This window comes from Plectrocnemia conspersa, unplaced genomic scaffold (assembly GCF_051122295.1).
Source record: "Plectrocnemia conspersa isolate PC_06_02 unplaced genomic scaffold, ASM5112229v1 ptg000011l, whole genome shotgun sequence".
In the NCBI taxonomy this organism is placed as follows: Eukaryota; Metazoa; Arthropoda; class Insecta; order Trichoptera; family Polycentropodidae; genus Plectrocnemia; species Plectrocnemia conspersa.
In genome coordinates this window covers 23,403,366-23,430,812 of record NW_028277175.1, presented here as the reverse complement: position 1 = coordinate 23,430,812, position 27,447 = coordinate 23,403,366, and the positions used below count along the sequence as shown (strand labels likewise).

Sequence of the window (27,447 nt, the reverse complement as noted above, 5' to 3'; positions counted from 1 at the left end):
AGATTTATACATGCATAAAATAATATATTCATTGAGTACCCTTTTTTTTAAATGGAACAAAATATTATACTTATTTACCTAATACAAGAGGGATTGTTTGCTCGCAGCGCCGGTTTTAAGTCGGATTTATAATAGAACAATCTGATACATCGCGTTCCTTTTCAAACAAAAGCGATTTTTTTAAGCGAAACCAGTATAAATCTGGCTTAACCTTAAAAAAGTAATTCTACGACCGGACGCTGAAATAATTCATTGGCAAATGAATGAGCGTTGAAAAAAAAATGCATAAACCACGCAACCAAAGCACATCTCCTAGCTTCTAGCAACTTATCTCGTTTGGGGTTGAGCCAAAAGGCAGCAGTGGTCGGAGACCAGAAGCCATGACCAAGACTCCCAGTGGCATATTAAAATATTTGTGAATATAAAAATATATGTATGTATAATATGTATATACGAAGAAATTTTCAGATTCGAAATGAATATTCATCTTGAATAATGAATCGAAATAATCAAGGATTTTATGTAAAATTATTTGCAGAAAAAAATCGGAGAATAATATTATTGAGCGTGATTCTTAGAACATCCCAAAATGTATATTTAGAAATACGGTAACTAATAAAAAGTGAACAAAACCTGTATTTTCAGGTGTATGGTTAAATTAATAATATAATAGAACAAGTAATTCACCTTGCATCCTATTATATATAACTAATAGTCAGATTAAGTGAAATTATATATTAGGATTTAAATAAGAAAAATATTTAAGCTTAATGATTGAATAAAATAATATATTATGTTTTTTTATAGAATTAAACATTTATGTACACTCACTATACATGTTTAAACATCAGGTGTGATACTTTATGTTATTGATGAAGCTTTTGACATATTTTATTTTAAGCGCTTATCGGCCTTTTCAAGACCAATTTAATAAAAATATTTTTTTCTATTGTTTCAGAGCACTATCACATATTCGTCGGTGACCTGAGTCCCGAGATTGAAACGCAAACCCTAAGGGAGGCCTTCACCCCGTTCGGCGAAATCTCGTAAGTTTGCACGCATCGCTTTCTCTTCCTCTCTCTCCCTCTCTCTCGCTCTATCTGTGTCGAAATTATTTGTGAATAATTTACCGAAATGTACGCCGAAACTTCGCTCGTTTTCGACGCCAGGGGTGTAGCCGGCGACTTAAATCTTCATTATCAATGTATGCGCGTATCTGTCTGTGTGTATCTACAAGGGCGTGCGAAAGAGAAAGAGATGGAGAGGTTCGTTTTGAATTTAAAATAAACCGGTAGAGAGCTGTTCCGGCGGACCTTTCGACGGACGATCAAAAGCGGATAGATTAATCGAGTTTACTTTATGGGATCGACCGGTGCAAACTCAGGTGTATAAGGTGGTTCAAAAAAATAATGCAAAAAAAAAGTAAATTTTACATTACACATTAGATGCTATATATTATATTATATTTTTGCCACAGTTCATAATTACTTTTTCATGAAACGTACACGTACATGCAATACTTAAGTTTTGATGAAATACAAAAACTATAGTTTATAATAAAAAAACTAGCATAAATCTAGAAAAAAAAATTTTATCTGATATTTAACTGAACTTTCATTAGGTCAAGATTGTATTGGTAACGTTTAGATTATGTTGTGTTGCTGTGAATGTGAATTTTTCAGTGAAATTATATTTTCACTCGTATAAATATATTTGCAGTTACTAAACCACTTAAAATTTATCACAATTGATTTATATTGTAATTTCACTGTACTCTATTTGCGTTAACACAGTCAGTTCGAGAGCTATCCATTTCATCATTATTCATAATGGAAAAATATATGTTTGCGCCTCTGCTAATAGTTCTAAAACACTCGATATACTTATCACTAAATTAAATGAATTATAGAAATTAAAAACATTACTATATTTTTTATATTTATCAATCAATCAGAGAAATGGTAAGTATATCAAAGTGTGCTTTAGAGCTAATTGTAGGTCATCTTTTTCTCAATTATAAATAATGATGAAATGGACAGTTTTCGAACTGACTGTGTTAACGCAAATAGAGATATAGACAGTATCAGTGAAACTGTATTAATTCATTAGGCGCATAATACGTTCAGAACGTTTTCTAGTTAACAATTAATGTGTTAAAGACCATCACTTACATCGTTTTTTTTTTCATTTTACACATGTCAATTAAAAGTTCGAGCAGCATATAATTTCACTAGCACCTGTGAGCTCAATTATACTTTCACTAGTTAAATGATGAAACGATGAAATTGTATGTCGATATGATTTCACTAAAATTCCAGTAAAAATACATTTTCACAGAACAAATATGGCTATAGTTTTACTTCTTGCTCATAAAACTATTAAAAATAATTAAGTTATGTTTCTCAGATTAAATTTCTAAATATTTTTAATTGCAAATAATATGTATTTTAATAATTTATATTTATTATTTTATGTTATGCTTACATTACAAAAAATTTTAGTTTAAAAATAACTAATTCAAACTTAAAGCGATGTTACGAAAAAGTTACATTGTAATTTAAAATTTAAAAACTGCGGCTATCAAAAACAGACAGTTTGTTAAAAGTATGGCTAAAACTCAAATTAAAATTACTAACTTAATAAATACATGTATAATTTTATTTCATAACATTTTTATAATAGGCAATATAAATATTTTTATTTATTTATCTATATCATAATCGCAGCAAATTTACTCTAATAAATAAAACAATATATGCTAATAAAAAACTAATTATATTATAAATTAGTACATATATACATAACTTTACATGTAAATCACTTGACTTGATTTACAATGTAATAAAAAATAATCAAGTATTTCATCACCGCATATGTATTGCAGAACTACATGTCATGCTAACCGTAATAAATAATAAACCGACTATAACAAAAAAAATGTACGTAATACGAAAAACTATTGATTTTACATATACATATACATATACAATTTACTGTTATGTAAAATATATTTATATATATGTATGTATATGTATATATAAATATACAAATAGAACGTTTGTCTTAAGTATTGCAATGGCATAGTAAAAATATATTGATTAATACAAAAAATAATAATTATATTGTTATTTTAATAAATTAAAATTATAACAAATTTTAAACTGACAAATATTTATGTTATAGTTAAAAACTGAATTACTATTTGTATGTTCTAGAGAATTTTTAATAATATTATAAAAATATTTTTGCATTATGTTCTTAATCATCCAGTGTTATTATTGGATAAAAATGATTGAATCTGTAAAAAAAAAAGCCTTCTTCGTTGCCCTCCAGAGTGATGGAACGGTTTTGTATAAAAAACATTTTTCCAACACGCAGTTTTTTTCTATTAACATATATTTTTTACATCCAATAAAAATTTAAAATTAAATATGTTTTATAACTAAAATACACAACCAACTGAACATATATATGTCAATATATTATTACTAATTCTAAAATTAAAATAAATTTATATGAATAAGAAAATACTTTATATGCCTATAAATAATAAAATGTGTAATAAAAACTCACGTACGTTTTTTTATTATTTGCAGAGATTGTAGAGTAGTTAGAGACCCGCAGACGCTCAAATCGAAAGGATATGGCTTCGTGTCCTTCCTGAAGAAATCGGTGAGTACCAACCAACCGGGACGCATAATATATTTATCTAATCTAATTTTATTATAAGGGCAAAAAGGGAAAATTTCCCTTTTCGCAACCCGACATCGAAAACTCGGCGCCCCTCGAGGTTTGTCCGTATCGTCCCGTTTTCCGTACCAAGTTAAAAGTCTCATTACGAAACTTTTCACTCCTGCGAAAAAAAGTTTTCAGCTGAAATAAACTTAAATAGCCTGGCGCTGCGCATGTGTGGCGTCTCTTGCACGTATCCATTAAAGTATTGGTCGAAAAACATATTAGTTAAATCTATGTATTTTAATATGATACCGAATTATCAACCATTTAAATAGCTACGGTACTTCGCAACAGTGAGGGTTTGACAATTAATTTTTTTTTTATTTTGATAATTTTTAATTAAAAAAAATGTAATTAGGGCCATTTTTGTATATCATTTATTTTAAAAATGGAAAATGCATATATTTTTTACTGTAGCATACCATGCTTTTAAAATTTTGCTGTAACATGACATTCGTGAGCCCAGTGCGTTGCAACGGGGTAGTAAATCAGTAGCATAATATATATCTATCAACAAACAAGTAATTAATGAGACAAAAATCAATTATTTGTAAATTAGTAACATTTATTTAAATAATTATAAGCAAGAATTTATTTTTTGCTGTAACCTGATAGACGTTAGCCCAATGCGTTTCAATGGGGTAAATCAGTACCAACTGGTGACTTATAATTATAATTAATGTATAATTAATTACAAATTAAATGCAGATGTAGTCAGTTATTTGTTAATAGCGTATTTTTATAAACAAAAATTTTAGTCTGCCGACTGGGCTTGATCCTGTTGTCTATGGGTTACCAGTCTAGATCTTATGGATGATGCTATTTTTATCTAGATATTTGCAGCTAAGGCTGATTCTTTATAATACCGTATTTTTATAAATAAAAATTCGAGTATGCTGTTTTTTACTCTATAATATTTTTTGGCAATACTGCAATCATACAATAATTATGCAATTTTTTTAAGATTACAATTACACAATCATCTATTGAAAAAGTTATACTTAGTAGGCAATGTGCTGTGTATTGTTTTCAGAAATTGAGCCATAAACTTATTATTATTTTTAATGATGGTATGTTACAATCAATAAGGCACAAAACTACAAAATAATCATTTGAAACCCATACACTATCAAGTATAGGATTTTAGAAGTAAAATTACAAATCTCTTTGCGATTTTTTCGCTAAATAATTATTTTTTTATAAATGTGCAACCATTTTTTTAATAACGTATACTTCTTTAACCTATAAAGTCGCTTTAAAGTTAAATAAAAAATTAAATGAGTTAGCATGAAAAATAAACCAACAAAGTCGCTTACTCTGATTTTTTTAATTATCATATTATTATATTTGTAGTAAAATAAAAAAATCATAAAATATTAAAATTAAATTATATCAACCGGACTAGCTTTTCGTAACTAACATTAAATAGATCAATGTTTAATACCATAAAATTAAGGAACAGGATGGCGACAGCCATAGGGAAATCTGGTAGTGTGCACGTCCTGGGTTTAAAGTATATGAAAAGAGGTGGCAATCGTGATTCTCGAAGACGTTCCGGGACCCAAAACTGGAATTCCTCGATAATAGTTTGATTGTTGACAGCACCCTTTGGCAGTGTAAGGAAACGCTTAGCGACATTATCTTTCTGCGAGAATTCAGTGAATCGAACACTTTTAAAAAAAGCGATGGGGTAGCTGAGGTAGGCTGCTTATTCAGGGATTCCAAAGTACATAACCTGATTTTAAAATGCTTCAGGTCATAAAAGACTCGATTAACTGACAGATGACTGTAAACAAAATTCGCAACAGAACGAATATATTTAAACAATTTTAAATCATCTGCATACGGAAGAAAACTTAAATTTCTAAGTGCCGTATTTATCTCACTTAAAATAACGTTAAAAGCAGAGGGTTTAGGGTGGACTCTTGAGGAACCCCCAAAGGGATTAGATACTATTTTGACAATCGACCGCCATAGGTTATAAACTGTCTACGATCGCTCACATAACTCGAGAATAACCGAGTTAAATCATCTGAGCAACCGAGGACTGGATTTTTTTTAATAATAATCACAAGAAAGCTCGTCGAAGATCTTCTCAAAATCGACATTTACCTACATAAAGTGGTTTGGTTACCATTTTAGTGAAAGACAGAAGGTTAAAAACAATAGAACAAACGGGACGAACCCCATGCTGTTGGTCCAACAAAACTTTCTGAAAATTATTGAAGTCGTATCTATGGATAATAACTTACAAAAGCTCACACTGCTACGTTTTTATATATTTTTCTGTTAATTTTACCCTTTTGAGAATTTTATTAAAATCTCAGTATAGCGACGCTCACGGTACCGAATAAAAACTTTCGTTATACTGAAAATTAGTTATATTGAATGCAAGGAAAATGATATAATTTCAATTACCATATTAGTACAGCATCAAAATAACCTCTTACAATATTGAGAGATCGTTTTTTGCTCATTTAAAAAGATATTGTAATGAACACAGTAAAAATATTTATTTTATAAAAAAAGTTTGAGGGTCGGCGAAACATATTGAATGTCGCTTATGAACACATCCGGCACACGCTAAGTCAAGGACGAACTGAATTCGAAGAAATATTTTGTCAAGTTCTATCGTCTTTATTAAATTCAGATCAAAATATTTCGTTATACTGAGATCAGTTTTCGTTACAATGAATTTTTTGTATGACAGTTTTTTGGGGACAAATTTAAAATTCGTTATACTGGGAATTTCGTTATTTCGGTATTTGTTACAAAGATATTTCACTGTATTAGATCCAATTGTTTATGTTCAAATATTTTTAATGAAGTATTTTTGACTGAAAGAAAAATTGCAAGTTTTTTTATTTTGTTTATTATCAAAAAAAATTGATCAGATTTACAACGTATGTATTTATCCAATATTGTAATAAATTAAAACGTTTGCTACTTAAATGCATACCAATATTATATATCACTAAATTGTAAAACAGTTATTATTGTAATTTAGATGAATATGCTTACAAAATTAATTTTATTTATATTTTACTTCTTTTTAAATTAAAATTTTCTAAATTTTTACTGTTAGTACATTGATTGATTAAATATTTTGTGAATATTTTATTATCATACCTAAATATTATTTCAACAAAGTTTTTGTATAGTTACTACCAATAAAAATTAATATATTTTTAAAACATAATTCAGTATAATATAATTAACAATATATTATATATATAATTCTTAGAAACAGCAATCATATTGTTGTATTTTATAAATACAAACAGACCTATTGTACTACAAATACAAACAAAAAACATATACTCAATACTTCGCCTATATTTAAACCACATCTAAGTGTATGTAATACATAGAAATAAACGTAACTGCAAAATTAAATATTATAACTCATGCAAATTTATACAAAATACATTTAAAAAAAATAAAAGGCAGTGTTTATCCGAACCGAACTTTGCTTTAATATCTTTTAGCTCATTTTTTTGTTTGCAATATCCTTATAAATATTTTAAATTAGCCTTTATCGACACAAATGTACGATGTTCCAAAATATGACTTAATTAAAAAATGTATTAAAAAAGTTTTTTAATTTTAAATGTAAATACAAAACTATTTTTTTATGAACTGTGTTTATCATAAATTTTGGATATATGTACATACATACATATGTATAAAGGTATGGTTTATTAATGTATTTAAAAATATCATTAGATGAAAAAAAACACTAAGAAATAATGAATTTAGACTTAAAAATATTTAGCTCAGTTTAAGTGATTTTCCTTGTATTTTTTTCAAAGTGTATATACAGGATGTACCATATTTATAGTAACTGTGTATGGCATATATTTGTAGAAGCATCTGCACCGTGTCCTAGCAATAAAATGTCGGCCATGCGCCATTTTACGACCGCCATATTTTTATTGTCTCGCCGAAACACACTCCGCCATTTTGTTTTTCCTCATCCGACACACACACTCGCTCATACGTTGTATAGTATGTATTAATATTTTTTCTGTTGAAAACGTGCTTTTATTAAAGTGAAATTAAAATAATAGCTCAAGGGTTTCTCTCGGTAATCCTTTTGGAATTTTAATTTTCCTCGAGCCGCTCGCGAGCGATATAATTTATATTGTTTTTATTATTTTTTACGAAAAGAAAAAATTGATTTTTTTGTTTTATACATTCAGTTGTTGTTTTCAGTTTAGTGTTGCTCCCAAGAGGGTGATTGCATTTATGTGCGCACTGCAACGTTTTACAATAATAATAATAATAATAATATATACCTACTGGAGTTGGTCGGATCTTGGCTTTTATATTCGTTGCTATGACCCAATTTTAAAATTGTGTTCTAAAACACATTAGCTGCCGTGCTCTAAGCGAATATTAATAAAGCTAGGGCTGAAAATATAGCTTATATAAAAAAGTAAAAACATGTAATATTTAAACAATATTTTCATATTCTTAAAATAATCTATTATACGTTATTAAACGTTATTTAAACTGAATTCAAATAGGTTTTCCTAAACCATCAACAAGTTGATCTACTTCTGCTACTTCTGCTTGCAAATTACATTAATACAACAGTTGCTAACTTCATCACACATCACTGGGGACAGTTTCAGAGCATATTTATACGGGGCGCAGACCTTTCGCGACGCGCCATCTAGGGGATGCTCTCAGCAGGGTGCTTCTAGTGTCAGGTAAAACATACATATTCCTTATTGGATAAAATCCTCACTCTGTGAATGGTTTTTAATTTTTCTAATAGATCTTATCACAGTTTCTTATGTCTCTTTCAAAACGAACAATTATTTATCAAGTATTATCTACAAGATTATGATAAAAAATGGCAGTTTGTTTCACGATAACTCGAATTTCAACTCTCACGTGGTCAATACTTATACTAATAAAGCTTACAACGTTAAAATATGGATTCGGGTTATACTGCTTTGGCTTTACTTTATAAAGCAATAAGATCTGATAATATTCATCAAGTCTTTTAAAAGCTAATATCGATTACTTCTAAAATGCTTGAGTGTGTTCCGGTGTAATACTCTTTCTAAGTGAGCAAGTATCACTTTTTTAACTTAAAAACTTTTTTATAGTAAATAGGCCATATGAGGCATAAGTTTTTCTCCCGGGTGGCCTTAGATTAACGAAACCATTGTGATTGATTTGATAACCATAGTTTTTGTTACGGTGATTTATAAAAATTTGTCGTGGTTAAAGGAATATAAATAATTTACTTTTAAATATTCAAACAAGTATATTTTATTTGCAGATAAAAATGACTCACTAAGCGTATAAAAAAATGTTTATGTAATTAATTATAAGTAAATTATTCATTGTATATTTATACTTACTGAATTCTAGTTTTTTGTGTCGAAGTACGCTCATGCGTTGCGATTTTACTATAAAATCTACTGGTAAATTTACTATCAACAAAAGCAATCTGATGTTTAAACGAAATATCTGTGAAGAAAATAACTTTTAAATCGGAGATTAACTATAAATATATAATATTTATGTGAATTAAATTAAAACCATCGTGACTTAACAGGTTGCCCAAATGCGTCACGATTAATAAAATAATAAATAAACAATACATTTTATTTGTAAGTGATATGAACCGGACCAGCACACATAAAATACATAAATGTGCAATGTCAGCATATTAACCCTTTGAGTAATGAGTCAATTTAAACACATTTGTCAATATGTTAGTAAACCCCTGAGAGTAATTTAATTTTACGTAATTTTTCATAATTATTTTTGATGTTATTCATTAATTTTTATTTATATCGCATTTATAGCAAATTATAGAAAAAAATCAGTGTTTCTGAACGTATAATTTATTTCATTTATTTTACTACTTTTCTGTATTAGTTCGTTTTAATAATTAATTTTAACACTATATCATATATTTATTATTTATTCAGTTATATATGTAAATATATAACTACTATGTGAGGTACCTCAAAAAAATGAAATATCGATCGCCGTACATGTACGGCGATACCACCATTGGCAAGTCAGCTAATTCTGACGTTCTGGCATCAATAGAGGATGCGATCATGATTCTCGAACACGTTCCGAAACTCAAAACTATAATTCCTCAATAGTTTGTTTGTGGAAAGACTTCATTGTTTTTAAACTTGAGCTACTTATTCAAGTACCTTTGCTCTAAAACACTATTTTATTTTTAAATACGACTTAATCTTATTTTAATAGCAAAAAATATATAACTCTTTAACAACTATTTTATAAACATTCCTTAATATATTATTAAAATAATATTAATGTTCAATAATAAGCTTTAAACAGTTATAGAATTATCAAATAATCAATTAAAAAATATACTTTACATACAAATAAAATATTTTCTTATACCATTACCAAAAAAAAACATTTACTATGTTTAATATTAAAATAATAATCGTTGTTGGTATATTATTGACTTGCACAAGTTTGATATCTAACGACACAATTCCTACTTGAAAGATATATTTTTGATAATAAAAAGATATCGCTCTTCTTTTATATTACAATATAATCTTTTCTTTGATGTCACTGTAAGAGCTCTAGATAAATCTTTTATGCGAATTGTTTCACAAGTGAAATAGCAAACTTACGAATAAATCTTTTCTATTATTTTTCCCAGAATCTATGATTGAATATAAGTCTCATTTTATCTGCGTATTAAACCCGATTACTGAGAATAAACCATTTTTTTCGATCCAAAAAACTATTTTTAATTAAATTATTTGCTTTTTCGCATTTCTTAAACTGAAATATTTGACAGCATCCTAACATATTCGCAAATGGTGTCATAAAATTAACGATAATATTTATTTACTGTAAATCTATAATTAGTTAGTCTTTCGATTTTATCTTGCTTATTCATTACAATATTTACTTGTGATATTAGGAAAATCTATAAAAACCTAATCGATCCTAATTTTCCATAATTTATATTTAGAATAATAATTACTAATTTCGATCTACCAAATATAATAAAAATTTAAGCCCAGGTCTTTCGGGTATTAGTTATTGACCTATTCACCTACCACTGGTTCATCGTGATATAAAAACTAACTTTCAATTAATATATTATATTAGATAATTAATAATATTTTACATCCACACCCAGGCGTTTATATCAACCCAGATAGCAGCAACACACCCCTTTCTGTTCGACCCAAAAAATACCTACTGTCCGACAGTTTTTCTTCCCTAATTAATTCTCCAGGTTTTTTTGCGTCAGTCGTTCGTTCGCAGCTCTCTCTCTCAAGCTATGGCGTTATATAAAAATAATAAATACAAAAGCAAAAAAATAATAAATGGAATTAAAACAATAGCAGTCGAACCAAAGGGTTGTGTTTTGAAACAATCGCTATCGTCGCTCTTGCTTTCTCCATTGTTCGCGAGTCATAATCAAATAAGACAAATATTGCGTGTGAATTGTGCGTATTTATTCTGTCTGAAGTAATTAAGCATGTGTCTATAAACAGTATATCATTCACAGAACGCGTGTAATTTTATGTGTACATTCAAATGCTAGAAAAGTGGTGCGAGTGCCACTTTGAAGAGTTGCCAAAAAATCTCATGCCAGAATGGAAAGTATTGTTATAAGAAATTTCACTTTCCATTGATTGGTTAGAAAGTTTGTGCTATTTTTTTATTGTGCTTTTATTCATAAGTTTTCGAACAATAATTAGCAAATTGAAATCGAAACTCGCTAAGGCTAAAAATTGACTAACATACAATAGATTGAATGATGTACATACATCACTTGTTATAAAAAATTGTTCATAGATATGTAATATTTATTAATTTATTAATTTAATAAATTTACAGCGTTTCAAATTATATTTATTAACTCCCTTGCAAAATTGAGTCAAAATAGTGGCTCACTTGAGTCAAAATTGAGTAAAACCTGAATATATGATGCAATATATTATGGATGTGTTAAAATTTTTCTGAACTATTATATTTAATAGCCCAAGGACACTATAATTTATGATATTACATAATCGTATAATTATGATCGTTAAATAAAAAAACAATTGTTGTCACATTTATTATGCTATCATGATCACCATTGATTATATTATATAACCATTAATGGACTTCATTGATGAATTGTATAAGCTAGTTCCTTAGACAAATATATTTGTAACGAAAAATACCCAAATTTAAAAAGATGCTGTGAATAATTAAATTTTATTTCGGATCTACGTACTCATATGAATCAGAATTTTATCTTATCCCTTTGGGGCGTTTCGCTGTACATGTACGGCGGTTGATCTTTCACTGTTTTAAGGTACCCCAGATAGTTAAATATTTACATAAATAAATAAAAAACATTATAATAATGTAATATTTTTATTAATTTTAATGATTTCTATAGAAAATAAAATCATTAAATTAAAGAGTACGAAATAAATAAACATTACAGAAAATATTTTTTTTAATATGAATATAAAATCATTTTTATGTAAAATAAATTAACGAAATTTTATAATAGAAATGTGTTAAAATAAATTATTAAAACATACCAATATCAAAAAGTACCAAATATGCTTTATTCAAGTTTCCCACTGTTTTTCTAAAGCTGTATTTTATTTTAATATATAATGTAAACCATTAAACCTAAAGCTTAAGTACTAGTCTCCATGTTTTAATACGTAGAATAACAATTGAACTAACTTATGATAATAATATGAAGTTAGGGTATATTACGAAACACACAAAATAAAAGTTTAATAGTCGGTTTCACGTTCACTAACTAGAACGCCGAAATTCCTCGCCACCGCGTATTTATAAAATATACATTTTGTAGTGGCATTCTAGCCATAGCGTTTGCTCTAGTTCTATTAACCCCCTGGGCGGAGTTAATCATTATATGGCTTAATGGTTAAGGTGTGGCCTCTGTGGCGAGCACCTGTACGCGCGAAACTCGCGCACGCTCTGCCCTATTGTTCGGTCTATAGTGTATATATATATATATATATATATATATATATATATATATATATATATATATATATATATATATATATATATATATATATATATATATATATATATATATATATATATATATATATATATATATATATATATATATATATATATATTTATACATATATATTTAACTATATCAGTTAATGATGGTTTGTCGTTTTACAGGAAGCGGAATCGGCAATCACCGCAATGAACGGCCAGTGGCTGGGATCAAGATCGATCAGAACGAATTGGGCCACCAGGAAACCACCAGCAGCGAAACCAGACAGTGAGTATATAGATTCTAGCAATTATATAAAATTTTAATAAATATATAAATAATTTGATTTAATTATTTAAATATTATGCTACATTAAGACTGATCGCAATTACGCATTTACTGCAATGCTTGTCAGTATAGAAACATTTTATTTAATAATATTGAACAGATATAACCAAATTTTAAAAATTGTGATCTACAGATATTTAAAAATATAATTTTACTAAGTAGTTTATTTTATAGATATTTTAATTTTATGTAAATCATAGTAATAGCGAGAGTAAAATAAAGATAGATAACCATAAAAAAACGTTTATATTACACAATACATGTATTCCCTAAATAAGTGCTATTGTCTCTCTATGGGCGTTAAAATTAACTAATAGTGATGAGAGCATGGGGTACGTTGAGAAGCAAGAGTGGGCAATGGGATAAATGCTAAACAAAGTCGGTTTTATACTAAAATAACATTGTTTATATAAAGTATCATTCCAGTGACATTGCTTATTTCAATTCTAATGTGTCTATAACTCTTTAAAATTACCGAACGTACAAGTTCTTTTGCATGTTGAAATCCAGAATATACATAAAGTGTTAACATACAATACACGAGAATGCTTTTAACGAATCCATTACTTTGAGGCTGCCAAGTTAACAATAATTGCGGGATACAGTAAGTTACAATTAACCCGAATAATAATACATTCAAAATATGCCCTATGCTATTTATCCACATGTTAAAATCCTGCGGTTCCGAAGTTTCCCCCAAACTAACGAACGCAAGCACAATGCTTACACGTGTCTGAACTTCTGGAATATCAATCTCGATTTCCAGTGAAATAACGCAGTGACGCGTAAAAGCCTCGGAATGGCCACATCATGACACGCAAAATAATATTTTATGAAAATTTACTCTACCCTAAAAAGTACTTTTGGGAGCCGCGTACTACTATGGAATCCGTTGTGATTCTTCAATCTCCAAAGAGTTAATCCGCGGAATTCGACTGTCTTATATGTTTATTATTCCAAAGTTTGCGGGTAATTTAAAGTGAGAGTGGGAGCGAGAATTGTTTCGATTTGGATTCGGCTTTACTTTGTACTGTTGCCAACCCAAGGGTCGGCTGTTCTGGCAGGATTTTGTCATGGCCCGAGGCCTATGGGAGTTTCGCAATCTCCTTTGTGGTTAATTAATATGCAGAAGTTGTCGTAAAAAAATTATCGTTATAGCCATATTACTGGCCGAAGTTAACTGCCCCTGTTTTACGTTTATTAAGTATATGTCTTATACATGAAAATCGGATTTTGATAATATCTTATTGGACTTTTATAAAAAGTTTCATGGGGCATAAAAAACTTTGCAACAAGTATTCTATAACTTTAGTTTTATATCTTTTAATATCAAAAATGTTTTATTTACATTTTTTAAATTACGACTAAAGATCAGAATATGCACACACTATGTACCATAATTAAGGCCATGGCTATATATTCCTATATTACTCATGTTTTTTGTCAGTTACGATTATCCGAAAGAACATTATCGACTTTTGCCCCAATATCGGTATTACCGGCATTGCAACCCCTACTTCCAACGCTCCTAAATGAAAGTCATTGGGTACAAAAACAGATCATAGGAAATATCCTCATGTAAAGGTATCTCAAAGAGCTTTTCATGAACTTTTTCGATTAGGAGTGATAGAAGATGCGAATAACTGACGGTTGGCAAATGCGTTCTTTCTAACAAAGCCGAGCATCTTGGAAGATGTATCGTAGACATGGCTTACGTGTTAAAAGAACCTTCATTTGCTCTCAAAAAATCTGTAGTGAAAGTTTCTTTAGCCAAAATGTGTCCACCAAGATCGTAAAAATAAACTGATAGTGACCGGAATCGATAAAATGGCATTTTTCGACACCAAATGGTAGACGGTTTATGAAAGCCGATCTCCAAAGAGAATCTCAATTACTCTGTAGAGAGTAACAGTCCGCAATAGATCGAATGCATTTATAAAATTTAAAATCATATGCATACAGAAGAAAACTTTATTTTAAATGCCGTTCGATAATCGGCCGCCATATGTAACAAACTGTACAGGCGGCCCTCGACTTTCGCACATAATTGGTTCCTGAAAATGTGTACGAATGTTGAATGTACGAAAGTCGAGGGAAGTAAAAAAAATTGAAATTGTGTGTATTTTATATTATTTATTTATCAAGTAAATATAAGATGTTTAAGAGGCATTTAAGAGACACGTTTAAGTGGGGTTTGCAAGTGTTTCCTTTGAAAAGTTATCAAGAGTTAACTGTTTTCCACTATTCTTTTTCTTTTCTTCATATAGTATTTTATAACATGCTATGTTTTTATTGATCGCCCCACGTACTTGAGATATGCGTTCTCCATTGGGATCACAATCTTCTATAATATTTAAAAATTTGTCAAGGTGCGTGAAGGCTTCATTCATATTTTTCATTGTTAAAGAGTTTACCAAAATAAACCTGTCTCATCTACATTAAATATTTGGCTAGAGGAATGTTCTACATCTTCAATAATTTTGGATAATTAGGAAATAAATTCTTTTGCAGCATCTTTATCCGCATCAGCCGATTATCCAGTAAATTTAATATTATGAAAAGAATACCTCATTTTAAAATTGTAAAACCAACCGTTACTTGCTTGAAAAACCGTGTTAAAATCTTTTTTTAATCTATCCTTCCAATCTTTGTGCAAACTAAGAGCTTTTGCTTGAATAATTAAAATACTCAGAGGGACATCTTTTTGATGTTGGTCATCGATCTACGATGACAAAGATTTTCCATTTCATTTTTTTTTTTTTTTGCTGTGTTTTTTAGGAAACATATCATTAAAGATTGTGGAAATATATTTTATTTTCCACAATTTTAAACGTATTCTTTAATTATATTTTTATTTTGCAAAATTGAACATATCGTAGACCTGTTTGTATAATACGAACGTCCGATTGAAGCAAAAGATTCACCGCTATCAAAACGTTTTTTTAAAAAAAAAAAATTTAAAAAATTGTTTTTTTTTTAAATGTGCGAAATAGCGAATTGTGCGAAAGTCGAACGTTCGAAAGTCGAGGGCCGCCTGTATATGATAGCTCAAATAAATCAAGAATAACCGAGTTAAATCATCCGAGCATTTGAGGTCCAAGAATTTTTATTATTAATCCATGACAAATCTTTTAGAAGGCCTTCTTAAAGGATTGTCTTATGATGTCTACTTGAATTTCTGCAACAAGTTATTAACAGTTATTGACATTTTTATAATTAGTTATAAAAAATCTGATCCGATTATTAAGGAACTGGAGATTAGTCAACAAAATATGTGTAGCGATAAACTTAAAAAAATGAGAATAACATTTTTGTATATCACATAAACATGAAGTAAAGTTTATTTTAACGAAAGTACTCTAAAAATAAATTATATCAAAGTCTCTAACGATGAAGTGGAAAGTATGTTAAGACAATACATTTTTCAGTATTTTCATCTACCCTATAGTATAAGAGCTTTGTGTTGCTATATTTATATAATATGTACGATAGCAGCAGATGAACAATTACTGTACATATAAGGAGGTCGTGTCTAGCCTGCGGAAAATTGTTGTTTTCCAGCAGAACAAGTCGTTCGTTATAAGATTATTACGCTATGATTTTATCTTAAGGTCGCGGAGACAACGTTATCTGGAAACGTGATTAACTAAACTTAAGAACGTAATATAATAAAAACGGTCTTATCGATTATGTGTTAAAACTTTGTAGAGCACAGTGGGACGAAAAACAACTTTATATATCATAATAGAAAATAATATTTAGTTTATTAAATATTTTTTTTTTACAAGCACACTATGAAAATCAAATTCTTTTTAAATTTATATTTAATAAATATAGGGGGTGTATTGTAATAATTAAGATACACCTCATATTTCCAAAGCATCATAGACCAGTGGTATAGTATGTGACTAATACCTGAAAGACCTTGGTTCGAATTGCATATGTATCTGTAAGATCGAAATTATTTATTATGATATAAATATATTAATATATTCCCAAACCAGGAAAACCGTTTAACTAAGTAAAATCATACAGACCTATATCATTGCTACCAATAATATCTAAAGTATTTTAACAACAATCAGTTTGGATTCCGAAAGTCACATTCTACAATCAATCAGATGCATCGCATTCAAAGCAATTACTTGAACCGTACGTTTCTAACAGATTATTTAGAATTAATCAAAATAACGAATATTCTGAATAATAAGAAATAAGAGCTGGAGTCCTACAAGTAAGTGTCGTATTAAAAAGAAAAAAAAAAGAACTTGAAATAAAACATAGAAAGCTATATTGGCTTATGGGAAGAAACTCCAAACTATCAATATACAACAAAATCAAGATATACAAACGAGTTTGGGTCTACGGTATACATCTCTGGGGATGTGCCAAGCTGTGCCACGTTAAAATGATTAAAAAAATTCAATATAAAATGTTACGAAACATTGTGAATGCTCCGACATACATCGTGACCTAGGTGTCAAAGACATCGCCAATTCTATTTGCTGCTAAACATGAAACTAGGCTCCAACAGCACGTCAACATCGAGGCATCAAACTCCTCAATAACGCTTGTCATATTACAACGTAAAAAAAAATTTGTGGCCCATATATTCACTATTTGGTCATCGTTTTATACAGTATTACTAAGCATAATAATTGCAATTTAATCATTCACGGCTTATCTGAGTATAACCTAACCGATGAAAGTTTTTCTTATGCCTATTAATACCCCCTCGCGAAAGTTACGCCTATAACGCGTAACAAATTGATTTATCTCTTGCCAATCGCCGTTAATTTGCTTACCGAACTATTTAATTAATCTCCAATAGCGCTCTCGCAACGTCGCCGTTTAATTCAATATTAATATGTGGATAGATAGCAACAGTTGAGGCGGATTACAGCCTCAAAAGTCAAATCGCGTGTTAATCCTCAATCAACGCACCTGTTTCGAGTGTAACCGAACATAAGCGGATCTCATAATCCTATTTTTCGAGGGTTGAAGAACAATTTAATGCTAGTCGTTCCGTTTTATTGGTAATATAATACATTTGAATAGTTTATTGTATCGACTTGTTTGTATTTTCGATGCTCAGTTAAAGAGCTTTTTACTGAGACGCAGTGGCACTAAATGTGCTAACATAAAATGTCTCTAGATAAAAATATGAAAATAAAATTTTGATATTAATCTTATTAGGTGCAGTAATTTGTTAGAAATAATAGAACACTTAATTTCTTACATCAACAGTTACATTCTTAATAGTAAACGTAAGGCGGTAATAATATTAGAGGCGGACTTGTATGGGACTTATGGGCATTCTCATCAAATTTCCAGCCCACCGCAGCTTTGAGATTTGCAGAAGTTATTTCTAACGGGATTTGTCCATATAATATAAATATCTCACAACTTTCAAGATGCAAAATTCTTCGGATATTCTTCTATTTCGCCAAATCCACTTACATATTTAGTGGGTAGTGAGAGCGGTGTTTTGAAAAGGGACAAGATGTCACTATTTAACAGTCTGAAAGTATTGTTTCATAATGTAAGTTTTATGAAACATTTCATTTCGGCATCCTTAAACATTTGCCGTTTAACAAATATATTCAAACAATACACACGGTATACTCGGGGGACGGTTGTACACAAAAATCGATATTTATGTTTATTGTTGCTTTTTACCCTCAGTGATTTATTATCGTTAAGAGTCTTGATCGCTCGTTATTCATCAGTTAATGATTAGCTCTCTAGCGAGAGATGAGAACAGTTTTTTTAATACTGCAATGCAATTTTGATACAAATTACACAGAATAAATTATTTGATTAGATAATTATTATTTATCGTCGATTTAGAAGTAACAAAAAAAGTTATTCTTCACTTTTGCAAATATGATAAGAACAAGTTCCGCATGTGCAATTAGATGATTCATAAAAACCAAGTTAAGAGTGGTTCTGAATTATTTCTTGTAGCTTCATGACAAAATTTAATCTTGACTATTGACTCTAAAATATTATGGACCAAAATTTTTTTTTTAGATACAACTTAATAAAAATTACATTAGTTTCATCTACGATGTAATATAAGTTATCAGATTATTTGTCCGTTATTTAATGAATATTATAAAACTGATAAATTTATCCGCCGTTGTAATTAATTTTAAAATACTAATTTTAATAATTAGGTTTAAACGTTTAGAAACCCTGCCCTCTCTTATTACATGTATTTTTAATTGCACCTTTTTTTTGTTTCTCAAATGCAATTCTAAATTTATCTGTATTTTATAAATAAAATTTAAAATTACACATATGTTCTATTTAATATATTTTTTTTGTTATTAACATTTATTAAAATTATTGTAAACAATTCCGTCTGATTACAATTAAAGTAAATTTTAAACTCTCGTTTGAAATTCATTTTTTTAACTTCTAAATCTAATATTTAAGAAAAAATATTTAATATTGGCTATTGATGTTACTCACAATGTGCTTAATCTTCTAAGCAACTTTTCTCACCGAAGCACTGGTAGATCTAAAAACATTATTATATTTACCTTCCTATACTATGTATACCTAATAGTATGTAAATAATAAATATAATTATTTTTAAACATATTTCAATCAATTATTCTTATCTACGTTTTATGTTTAACGTATTACAAATTATTCAAAAAAGTTATTTTCCGATTGAAGTATTTAAATTATAATATTATTTTAATATTTAATTAATTGTTTTTTAACTAAAATACTGACAAACTATCATACTTACGATTTATTAATTTTATTTTGTAAAAATAAATAATCAAAATATGTTTTATTTCATTTTTACTTACAAAAATTGGACTTTAAAATCCTTAAATTAAATACAAACTGGCACTACCTCAACCTAAAAAAATACGAGTGCAAAGAGTTAAATGTTTATTATTATTTTTATTAAGGATATGACCTTCTTCCATCTCTATGTAATTTTCAATTACATTAGCAAAAATGTTGAAGACTTTGATTTAAAATATTCCAAAACCCACCTTTTCACATCGTCTACATTTTAAGTTTTTATTATCTAGGAAATGTTGCATTGATCAAAATAAATAATAGTCTAAAGGTGCAAGGTCTAGAAAATAAGGTGGATTAAATTAAACCTTCTACTCTTCTTTTAATTTCTAAATAAAAATATTAAAATTATTTCTGTAAATAACTTTTATAAATAGGCAATTATTGAACCTGTAAATCCTTACATTTTAAGACATGGACAGAATGTTTATCTTAAATTTAGAACAATACTATTTTTAAGTTCAACTTTTTATAATAATATCATGCAAAAGATATTCAAAGAAATAAAAATAACATTAGAAAATAATATAAATAGAAATAGGCAAACCAGAATAAACTAAAATATTTTTCTATTCAATTTGCGATTTAATCAATGGGCATATAGGAATACATACTGCAATATTCGCTTCATCTCAATTATATTTCTGTTTTGGTAAAAATAAAATGCCAGAAAAAGAATACTATTAAAAAACTTCTCTCAGATCATAAAAATCGTCCTTGAGTGAGAAAAATAGGAATAGCACTCTAATAACAAATATTTATTTTTATCAAAAAAAATATAGTGACATGTAAATTATAATGTGATAATTAAAATTTAATTATGTAGTCTCTGTTACTAAAAAGTGCAAAATAGTATTCTATTTATCAAAATAAAGATAAATACTATCTGAATATATAGAATAAATAAATCTTTTTTAATGTTCTGCTTTAAAAATTTTATCTACGAAATTTTAACTTATTACCATTCCCCCTGACGGTAAAATAAATAATAGGATGTATGTATATATTTATTAGGATAATATATATAAATCATGACATAAACATGCTTTGGCTAACGAGAGTACCCAGAACGTAATTACGTTAACGTAAATGTAAAATTATCATGTAATTCCTCTTCGGTTTTTTTTTTTTTTTTTGAGAAATGTTGCTTTGTAGATCCGCGGTCTAACAACAACATGGGTATGGCGATTAAATACAAAAAAATATATATACACGAAAATAAGATAAAAGAAAAACAATTACATTTTCGCCGCGGGCACAATATGTCATAAGCAAATGGCAAGGCTGAGATCAACGTAAGTTACTGTAATATGTGTGTATTTATATACACATATGTATATACAAATATTTTACGAAATTGAAAATTGTTCCTATAATTATATTTACGTTTCAATGCAATTTGCCTTTAAAAGGATTATGTCGCTTTGATTCTAGAATATTCTTATAAATACACTATATTTAGATGATTTATTTAACCCTTAAGTGATGGTTGATAACCATATATTTTCTAATTTATATTCTGACATGATCAAAATTTTACAAAAAACGTTAAGCTCGCTTTTCATAGCAACATTTCATTAAAATCAAAGTTGAATTGTCACACTCTAAATATAATATATTATTTTCGTGCGTGAAATTTATTATGGTGCAAAAAAGCAATGTTTCGCTATAAAAATAAAAAAACTAGGACGAATATATCCTAATATTTAATTGAGACTTGAGAAATAAGTTCATTAGATTAATATTTAAGAGACCTTAATGAAACTGGATTTCTCCCTATAATCTTTACCATAAAGCAGAAAATATATGTGTACGTTTGTCTGTTACAAGAATAGCCATTTCTACTTATAACTTTGAAAGAATGATTTTAAATCTATTTAATGTCAGGTAATAATGACTGTAACGTAATATTTACTTCATTAAGGCCTAGTGTTGATTAGACCATATTCAGAATGACGCTTTTTACTGTTAGCAAAGCATACCTGCTTAAACCATTTTCATAAAAATTAAAGTATATTGCCTTCAATTAAAGTATTCTTACTTTACTGATTTTCCAAATACTTCAAAATATATAGAACGAACAATAATAATCAAACTCAAACATAATACTAGAGTTATCATAAACTGGAAACGTTGAGGAGCAATTCGAGCGTGTTCTCTGGGAAAATATTACATTGTTATATCTTACAACCCATCTACGAACGAGCAGCAGAACCTTCGTGTCATTTCCCCTGGGTGGTGGTAGCTGAGTACGAAAACTCACCTTTAGGCTATATTATACTGCACGGTAATGCAAATATTACGTCTTAACCGAAACGGTAACGCCGTTGGTTCAATTCCCTTTGAGCCACTACCAAACGCAGTTTAAATTAACATAATACAGTGATAGAACCAATTATTTTACTTCTGACGTGTGGTAAACAAATAGCTAGTGAGATTACAAAACATCTGCTCAATTTCCAACCACGTATATGTATTTTAAAAATCTTCGCTGAAATCTTAAGGGGATGTAAAATCTGTTTAAAATTCGACTCATTTTCTTTGCTCTTTCTTGTGATAGTAAGATTAAATCTTTTGGAATTGAGATTGTATCCATAATGTTCCTTTTAGAATATAATATAAATGAAGTAATCAAATTTAGAATATTGAGTATAGATATATATATACAGTAATATATAAAATAAAAACAATTACGTAATACGGAATATATAGTAAGAAAACATCACAGTATATTAAAAATAATATATTAGGTAATCCCATAATAAATGTCAGTCATGCTTTGGCCGTTGAAACTTGAGTACATATTTTATTATATTTGTGTTGTTATGCACATCTGGAATCCATATTCTGATATGATGTGGGAGACAAGCAAATGAGACTGCAGAAATGGAAGCAAATCCAATTAAAACTATCTATCAACTGGCTGAAAAATTAAGCACAGACACATTAAGAAGATTGGGAAGACTTGGAAACAATAGGTATTGATTCCACACAAATTAAGCGATGAAAACAAATTTAATTGGCATGTTTTACCATTCTATAAAAATTAATTCGCACCTATGCTTTTTCGACATTTTGCAAGTCTGTCAAAAAGATGCATTGCGAGTGCTTATATCCACCCAAAAAGTCAATTAGCACGTGCTCTTGTATAAATTTGTTCTTTACAAGTCGCATAAAAATATAGCAGTTAGTTGTATTATGCTTTAACAAGTAAATGTAACATAATTCTTTACTCGCTTAAGGGCGGTCTAAGATTAAGTTCATATTGAAAATATATATTCTATTATGTTTTATTAATAAACTGTTAAGTTGTTTTTCATTTCGCATCAAAAACTTTTTATGACAACGAAGTTTTTCCAGAAACGTAGAGAAGTGCTTTTTCTAGCATACTTGTCGACGCGACTCAATAGAATCATATTGAGACATACCTTGTAAAAATTTTGTACAAAAAAAAATTCATAGTATTTACATGTCGCGTAAATCGAGAGAGATATGTTACAAAAAAATCGCGTAAAGCAAACACATATGTACATATTTACATTCTCGTATATCAATACAAAAAATGGCAGTGTTGTAAAAATAATCTTTATTATTACTTTACAACTATCAAATTTTTCTGGATTTACCTTCATTTAATTTTATATGTCAAGTTGAGCTATTTTTTTATTTTTCAATTAAAATAAAAATATATATAAGTACATATAATAAAAAACAAAATTTATTGATTACGCTAAATGGGTACCGCGTAAATCATGGGTGTATTTTTTGCATGCAATTTTTGACAGTTTGTTAATCGTCACATACAAACGATCGTCACATACACAGATTTTGAAAAAGCATTTGATAAAGTTAACCATGCTTTACTTGTAAAAAAGTTATTTAATTTCGGGTTTTCTGAAGATCTCATAAATCTATTCTCAAATTACTTGACCAATAGATATCAATTCGTCAAGTATAATAACTCCTTTTCAGAACGATATAAGACCCCTACTGGAGTACCTCAAGGATCCAATTTGGGTCCATTGTTGTTTTTATTGTTCATTAATGACATAGAAACAGCAATAGAGCATTCAGATTTTTTATTATATGCAGATGACTTGAAAATTTACAAGAAAATGCATTCGATTTCTGATTCCCTCGACCTACAGGAGGATCTCAACTCTATATGGAAATGGTCTTGCTATAACCAATTGCCTTTCAGTGTAAAGAAATGTCACACAATTTCATGTTCAAGGTCATTAACGCCGGCAAAATATTCATACCATCTAGGCGGATATTTTCTGGAAAGGTTTTCTTCAACTAAGGATTTAGGAGTGACTTTCGAAGAACGTTGGAAATATAGCCAGCACATTGCAGAGACTCGTAGCAAATCCTTAAAAATGCTCGGTTTTATCTTGAGAAATGCGCGTTACTTCAGGAATACTTTAGTATTGCGCACTCTTTATGATACTCTAGTCCGCAGCATACTAGAAACTAGCTCCATCATTTGGATCCCAGGCGTAATGAATCAATGTAATGAATTGAAGCTGGAAAAAGTACAACGTAAATTTCTTCGATATTTATACTTGGTATTATCCGTTCTTGTTTCCCAGTGCTTTTATTTTGGGAGCCCTGGGATACGTTTCTTTGTCGACTCGCAGAAGTGTTTATGTAATTAAACACTTCTGGAAATTGCTCAAGGGCATCGTAGACAATCCTTCAGTGCTCGAGCAGCTTCAAATGTGGGCTCCTGAAGGTGGTTATAGTTCTCGGTCGCGTCCACTATTCTTGCCTGTTAAGTGTAGAACTGGAGCACTTGCCAACTCTTCTCTGGCCATGGCTATTTATATGCTCAATTCTGTCCATAGTAATATTGACATTTTCTCTTGCACATATGGATTTTGGTTTAGTTCGTATGGGACAATGCACACCTGTTGAGGTGATTTGTCTGTTGTTTTGTCTTGTTTATATTTGTATGTATTATGATGTATTACTACTTTTGAATATCGTGACGCATTAGGTTTGCCTGTCAGGTCACGATGGTTATAATTTTAATAAATAAATAAATAAATCTCATCATTAAGTCGCATTAATCAAAAATACTAAAAAAAATTCGTGCTTTTAACTCGTATATGCGACAAGTTTTTTCTCATGGTCAATGCGTATTTGTAATATATTCTTTTTTTCTGGCCGGAATGAATGGTTTTTAAAAACTCTGTATAAGAGATGTGAAAAAATATTTTTCGGTTAGGCTTATCTTTTTTACGAAAAAATCACTGTAAATTGTCGGCCATATTGAACGCGTTTTGTCACGGTCACTGATTTATTTATTTTGAAAATCATGCAAACAACAAATTTACTGTGAATTTTGCCTTTCAAAATTAATAAAATAGTGCAAAAGTTGTAGAAATCTGTTGGAGTGGATGCTATCAATACTTTACGTTGAAATATAAACTAATCGTCTAATATAATTAATATGAATACGAGATTAATTGTAATAAAACTAATATGTATTACTTACTTAAAAATATATAAAAATTGTATGTACTACTTGCTGATATGTATCTATTTTTTTTAGTGAACTCAAAACCGCTGACTTTCGACGAGGTTTACAACCAGAGCTCGCCAACCAACTGCACCGTATACTGCGGAGGTCTCACCAACGGGCTCAGCGAAGACCTCATGCAAAAGACGTTTCAGCCCTTCGGCACTATTCAAGAGATTAGAGTGTTCAAAGACAAAGGATACGCTTTTGTCAGGTGAGCTAATTTCTTGCTAAGTTCAATCCCATCATTGTTATTGACTTTGCCTTAATCAAGATGAGTCGCTGCTTTAGAATGTCTAAGAGTTTCTGCCTAATTCGTATTATGTTTCTTAGTGTCAGTCATGTGCGGGGAAATGTATTTTTAATTTATATGTGAAATGTGCGAGGGCAATTCAAGAAGTATGTTACTCGAAAACTTTGAAGAACTCCGTGCGCAAAGAAACGAATATTTCGAGATAAAGTTTCTTTTGATGTTATAAAAAAGGATTTTCACGGTCGTGCTTAACTTTTAAAATGAATTAAATTTAATATTACATAGCTAACATTGTACTTGTTAAATTATTCGATGAAAAGTTGAAATATTTTATAACTAAAAACCGGACGTTGTGTTAGCTACCAAAAACACAGATGAGAAACGGGCCTTTTTAAACGCACACTGCATGAACGACGTTTTTGTGTCAGTGTAAATTTCTTGCATCAGTGTAAAAAGCATTGAGACCTCATAAATATCATAATAAATAATGATACATAGACAGACACGCATATGTTATCGATCAGGCTCTAGCACGCGTTTCCCATTTCTCTAATGACGCGCGACACACCGTCTCGAGTCCGTGTTCAACAGGTTTACTATATACTATGAGGTATTTTCAGAGAGAAAAAAAGAACAAAAAAACTTGCAGAAAGAATGTACATACACATCAAGTGAAAAAGTTATTTTTGCAAACGAGATTATTATCGCTAGATATATTATTTGTCCGTTTGAGCGAATCGAATTAAAAATTAATCAGCATTCGGAGCCGACTCAGGAGCCGAGGCCAGGGGTAATTAAATTAATTCGTCACGGGCGGAGTTGCCGGCGCGAATTGGACTAATGGCCGATAAGGACTGCACAATTCCCATAGGCGGGAGAAACTTTTTGATGTACTAATACAAGGGCGGACGTGTAATACAGAATCGATAGTTAATTCAACTTTTATTTTTTTAAATATATTATTTACATATAAATATTTCATTTTTTTGCAAAAAATAAATAAAGAACTATTCATTATGACATTATATTTATACAATTATTAATATAAATATATTTGAAAATTTCAGACCAAATTGAAAATAAAATTTAGTACACAAAAAGTTGTGCGTCCAGTTTTCGCACACTCGCTAGCTGCGGTACTTCACGACAGTGAGAAACCGACAGCTAGTAGTTATACTATACTCCGTTTCTTTTAACAGAGTCACTTTGGGGACTATCAATTTCGTCATTATCCATAGGTGAGAAAGATATGACAACTTTGTGTGTACGCCCCATAAATTTTCTCTACAGTACATGATGCGGACTTACGTTTGATATGCTTATCATTATATTTTAAACAAATTTAGAAAAATGTTATTATATTTGCAAACGTCAGTGCGCTGCGAGTGTCGGAAAAACAACAATTAGGGGGGGCAGGTAGGGGCATTGGCTTATCTTTGAATTTGACCAGAAAAATGCATATCATTTAATGAAATACTATGAATTTTAATGAAATCAAAATATTTTTAAAAAATGACCACTGATTGTTTTGGCGAATTACCCAGAACAATCTTACGCTTCTTTTTTCAGTATATATTATACCACAAAACTTACAGCTAGTGGTCGTTTAATGTATTATTCTATACAATATATCAATTGAGGACCTCGAAGGCATTGTGTGCCTTGTTTAATCACCTAGTACGCAATACCTATCAGCTTGCTTCCCTGGTCTGGAAGCCAAATAATGCAACCGACTCACTT

At 29.4% G+C, this 27,447-nt stretch overlaps 1 protein-coding gene across 8 annotated transcripts in view; it reads left to right on the top strand.

Moving 5' to 3' along the window:
• Positions 1 to 27,447, top strand: part of LOC148230041 (cytotoxic granule associated RNA binding protein TIA1) — a 235,738-nt gene that overhangs the window by 191,102 nt on the left and 17,189 nt on the right. For all 8 annotated transcript variants that reach the window (XM_088198266.1, XM_088198261.1, XM_088198262.1 and 5 more), the window contains 4 exons: positions 959 to 1,046; positions 3,597 to 3,672; positions 12,943 to 13,045; positions 25,488 to 25,668. In XM_088198266.1, coding sequence (XP_088054392.1) covers positions 959 to 1,046; positions 3,597 to 3,672; positions 12,943 to 13,045; positions 25,488 to 25,668 — 448 coding nt within the window. The remainder of the gene's footprint in view (positions 1 to 958; positions 1,047 to 3,596; positions 3,673 to 12,942; positions 13,046 to 25,487; positions 25,669 to 27,447) is intronic.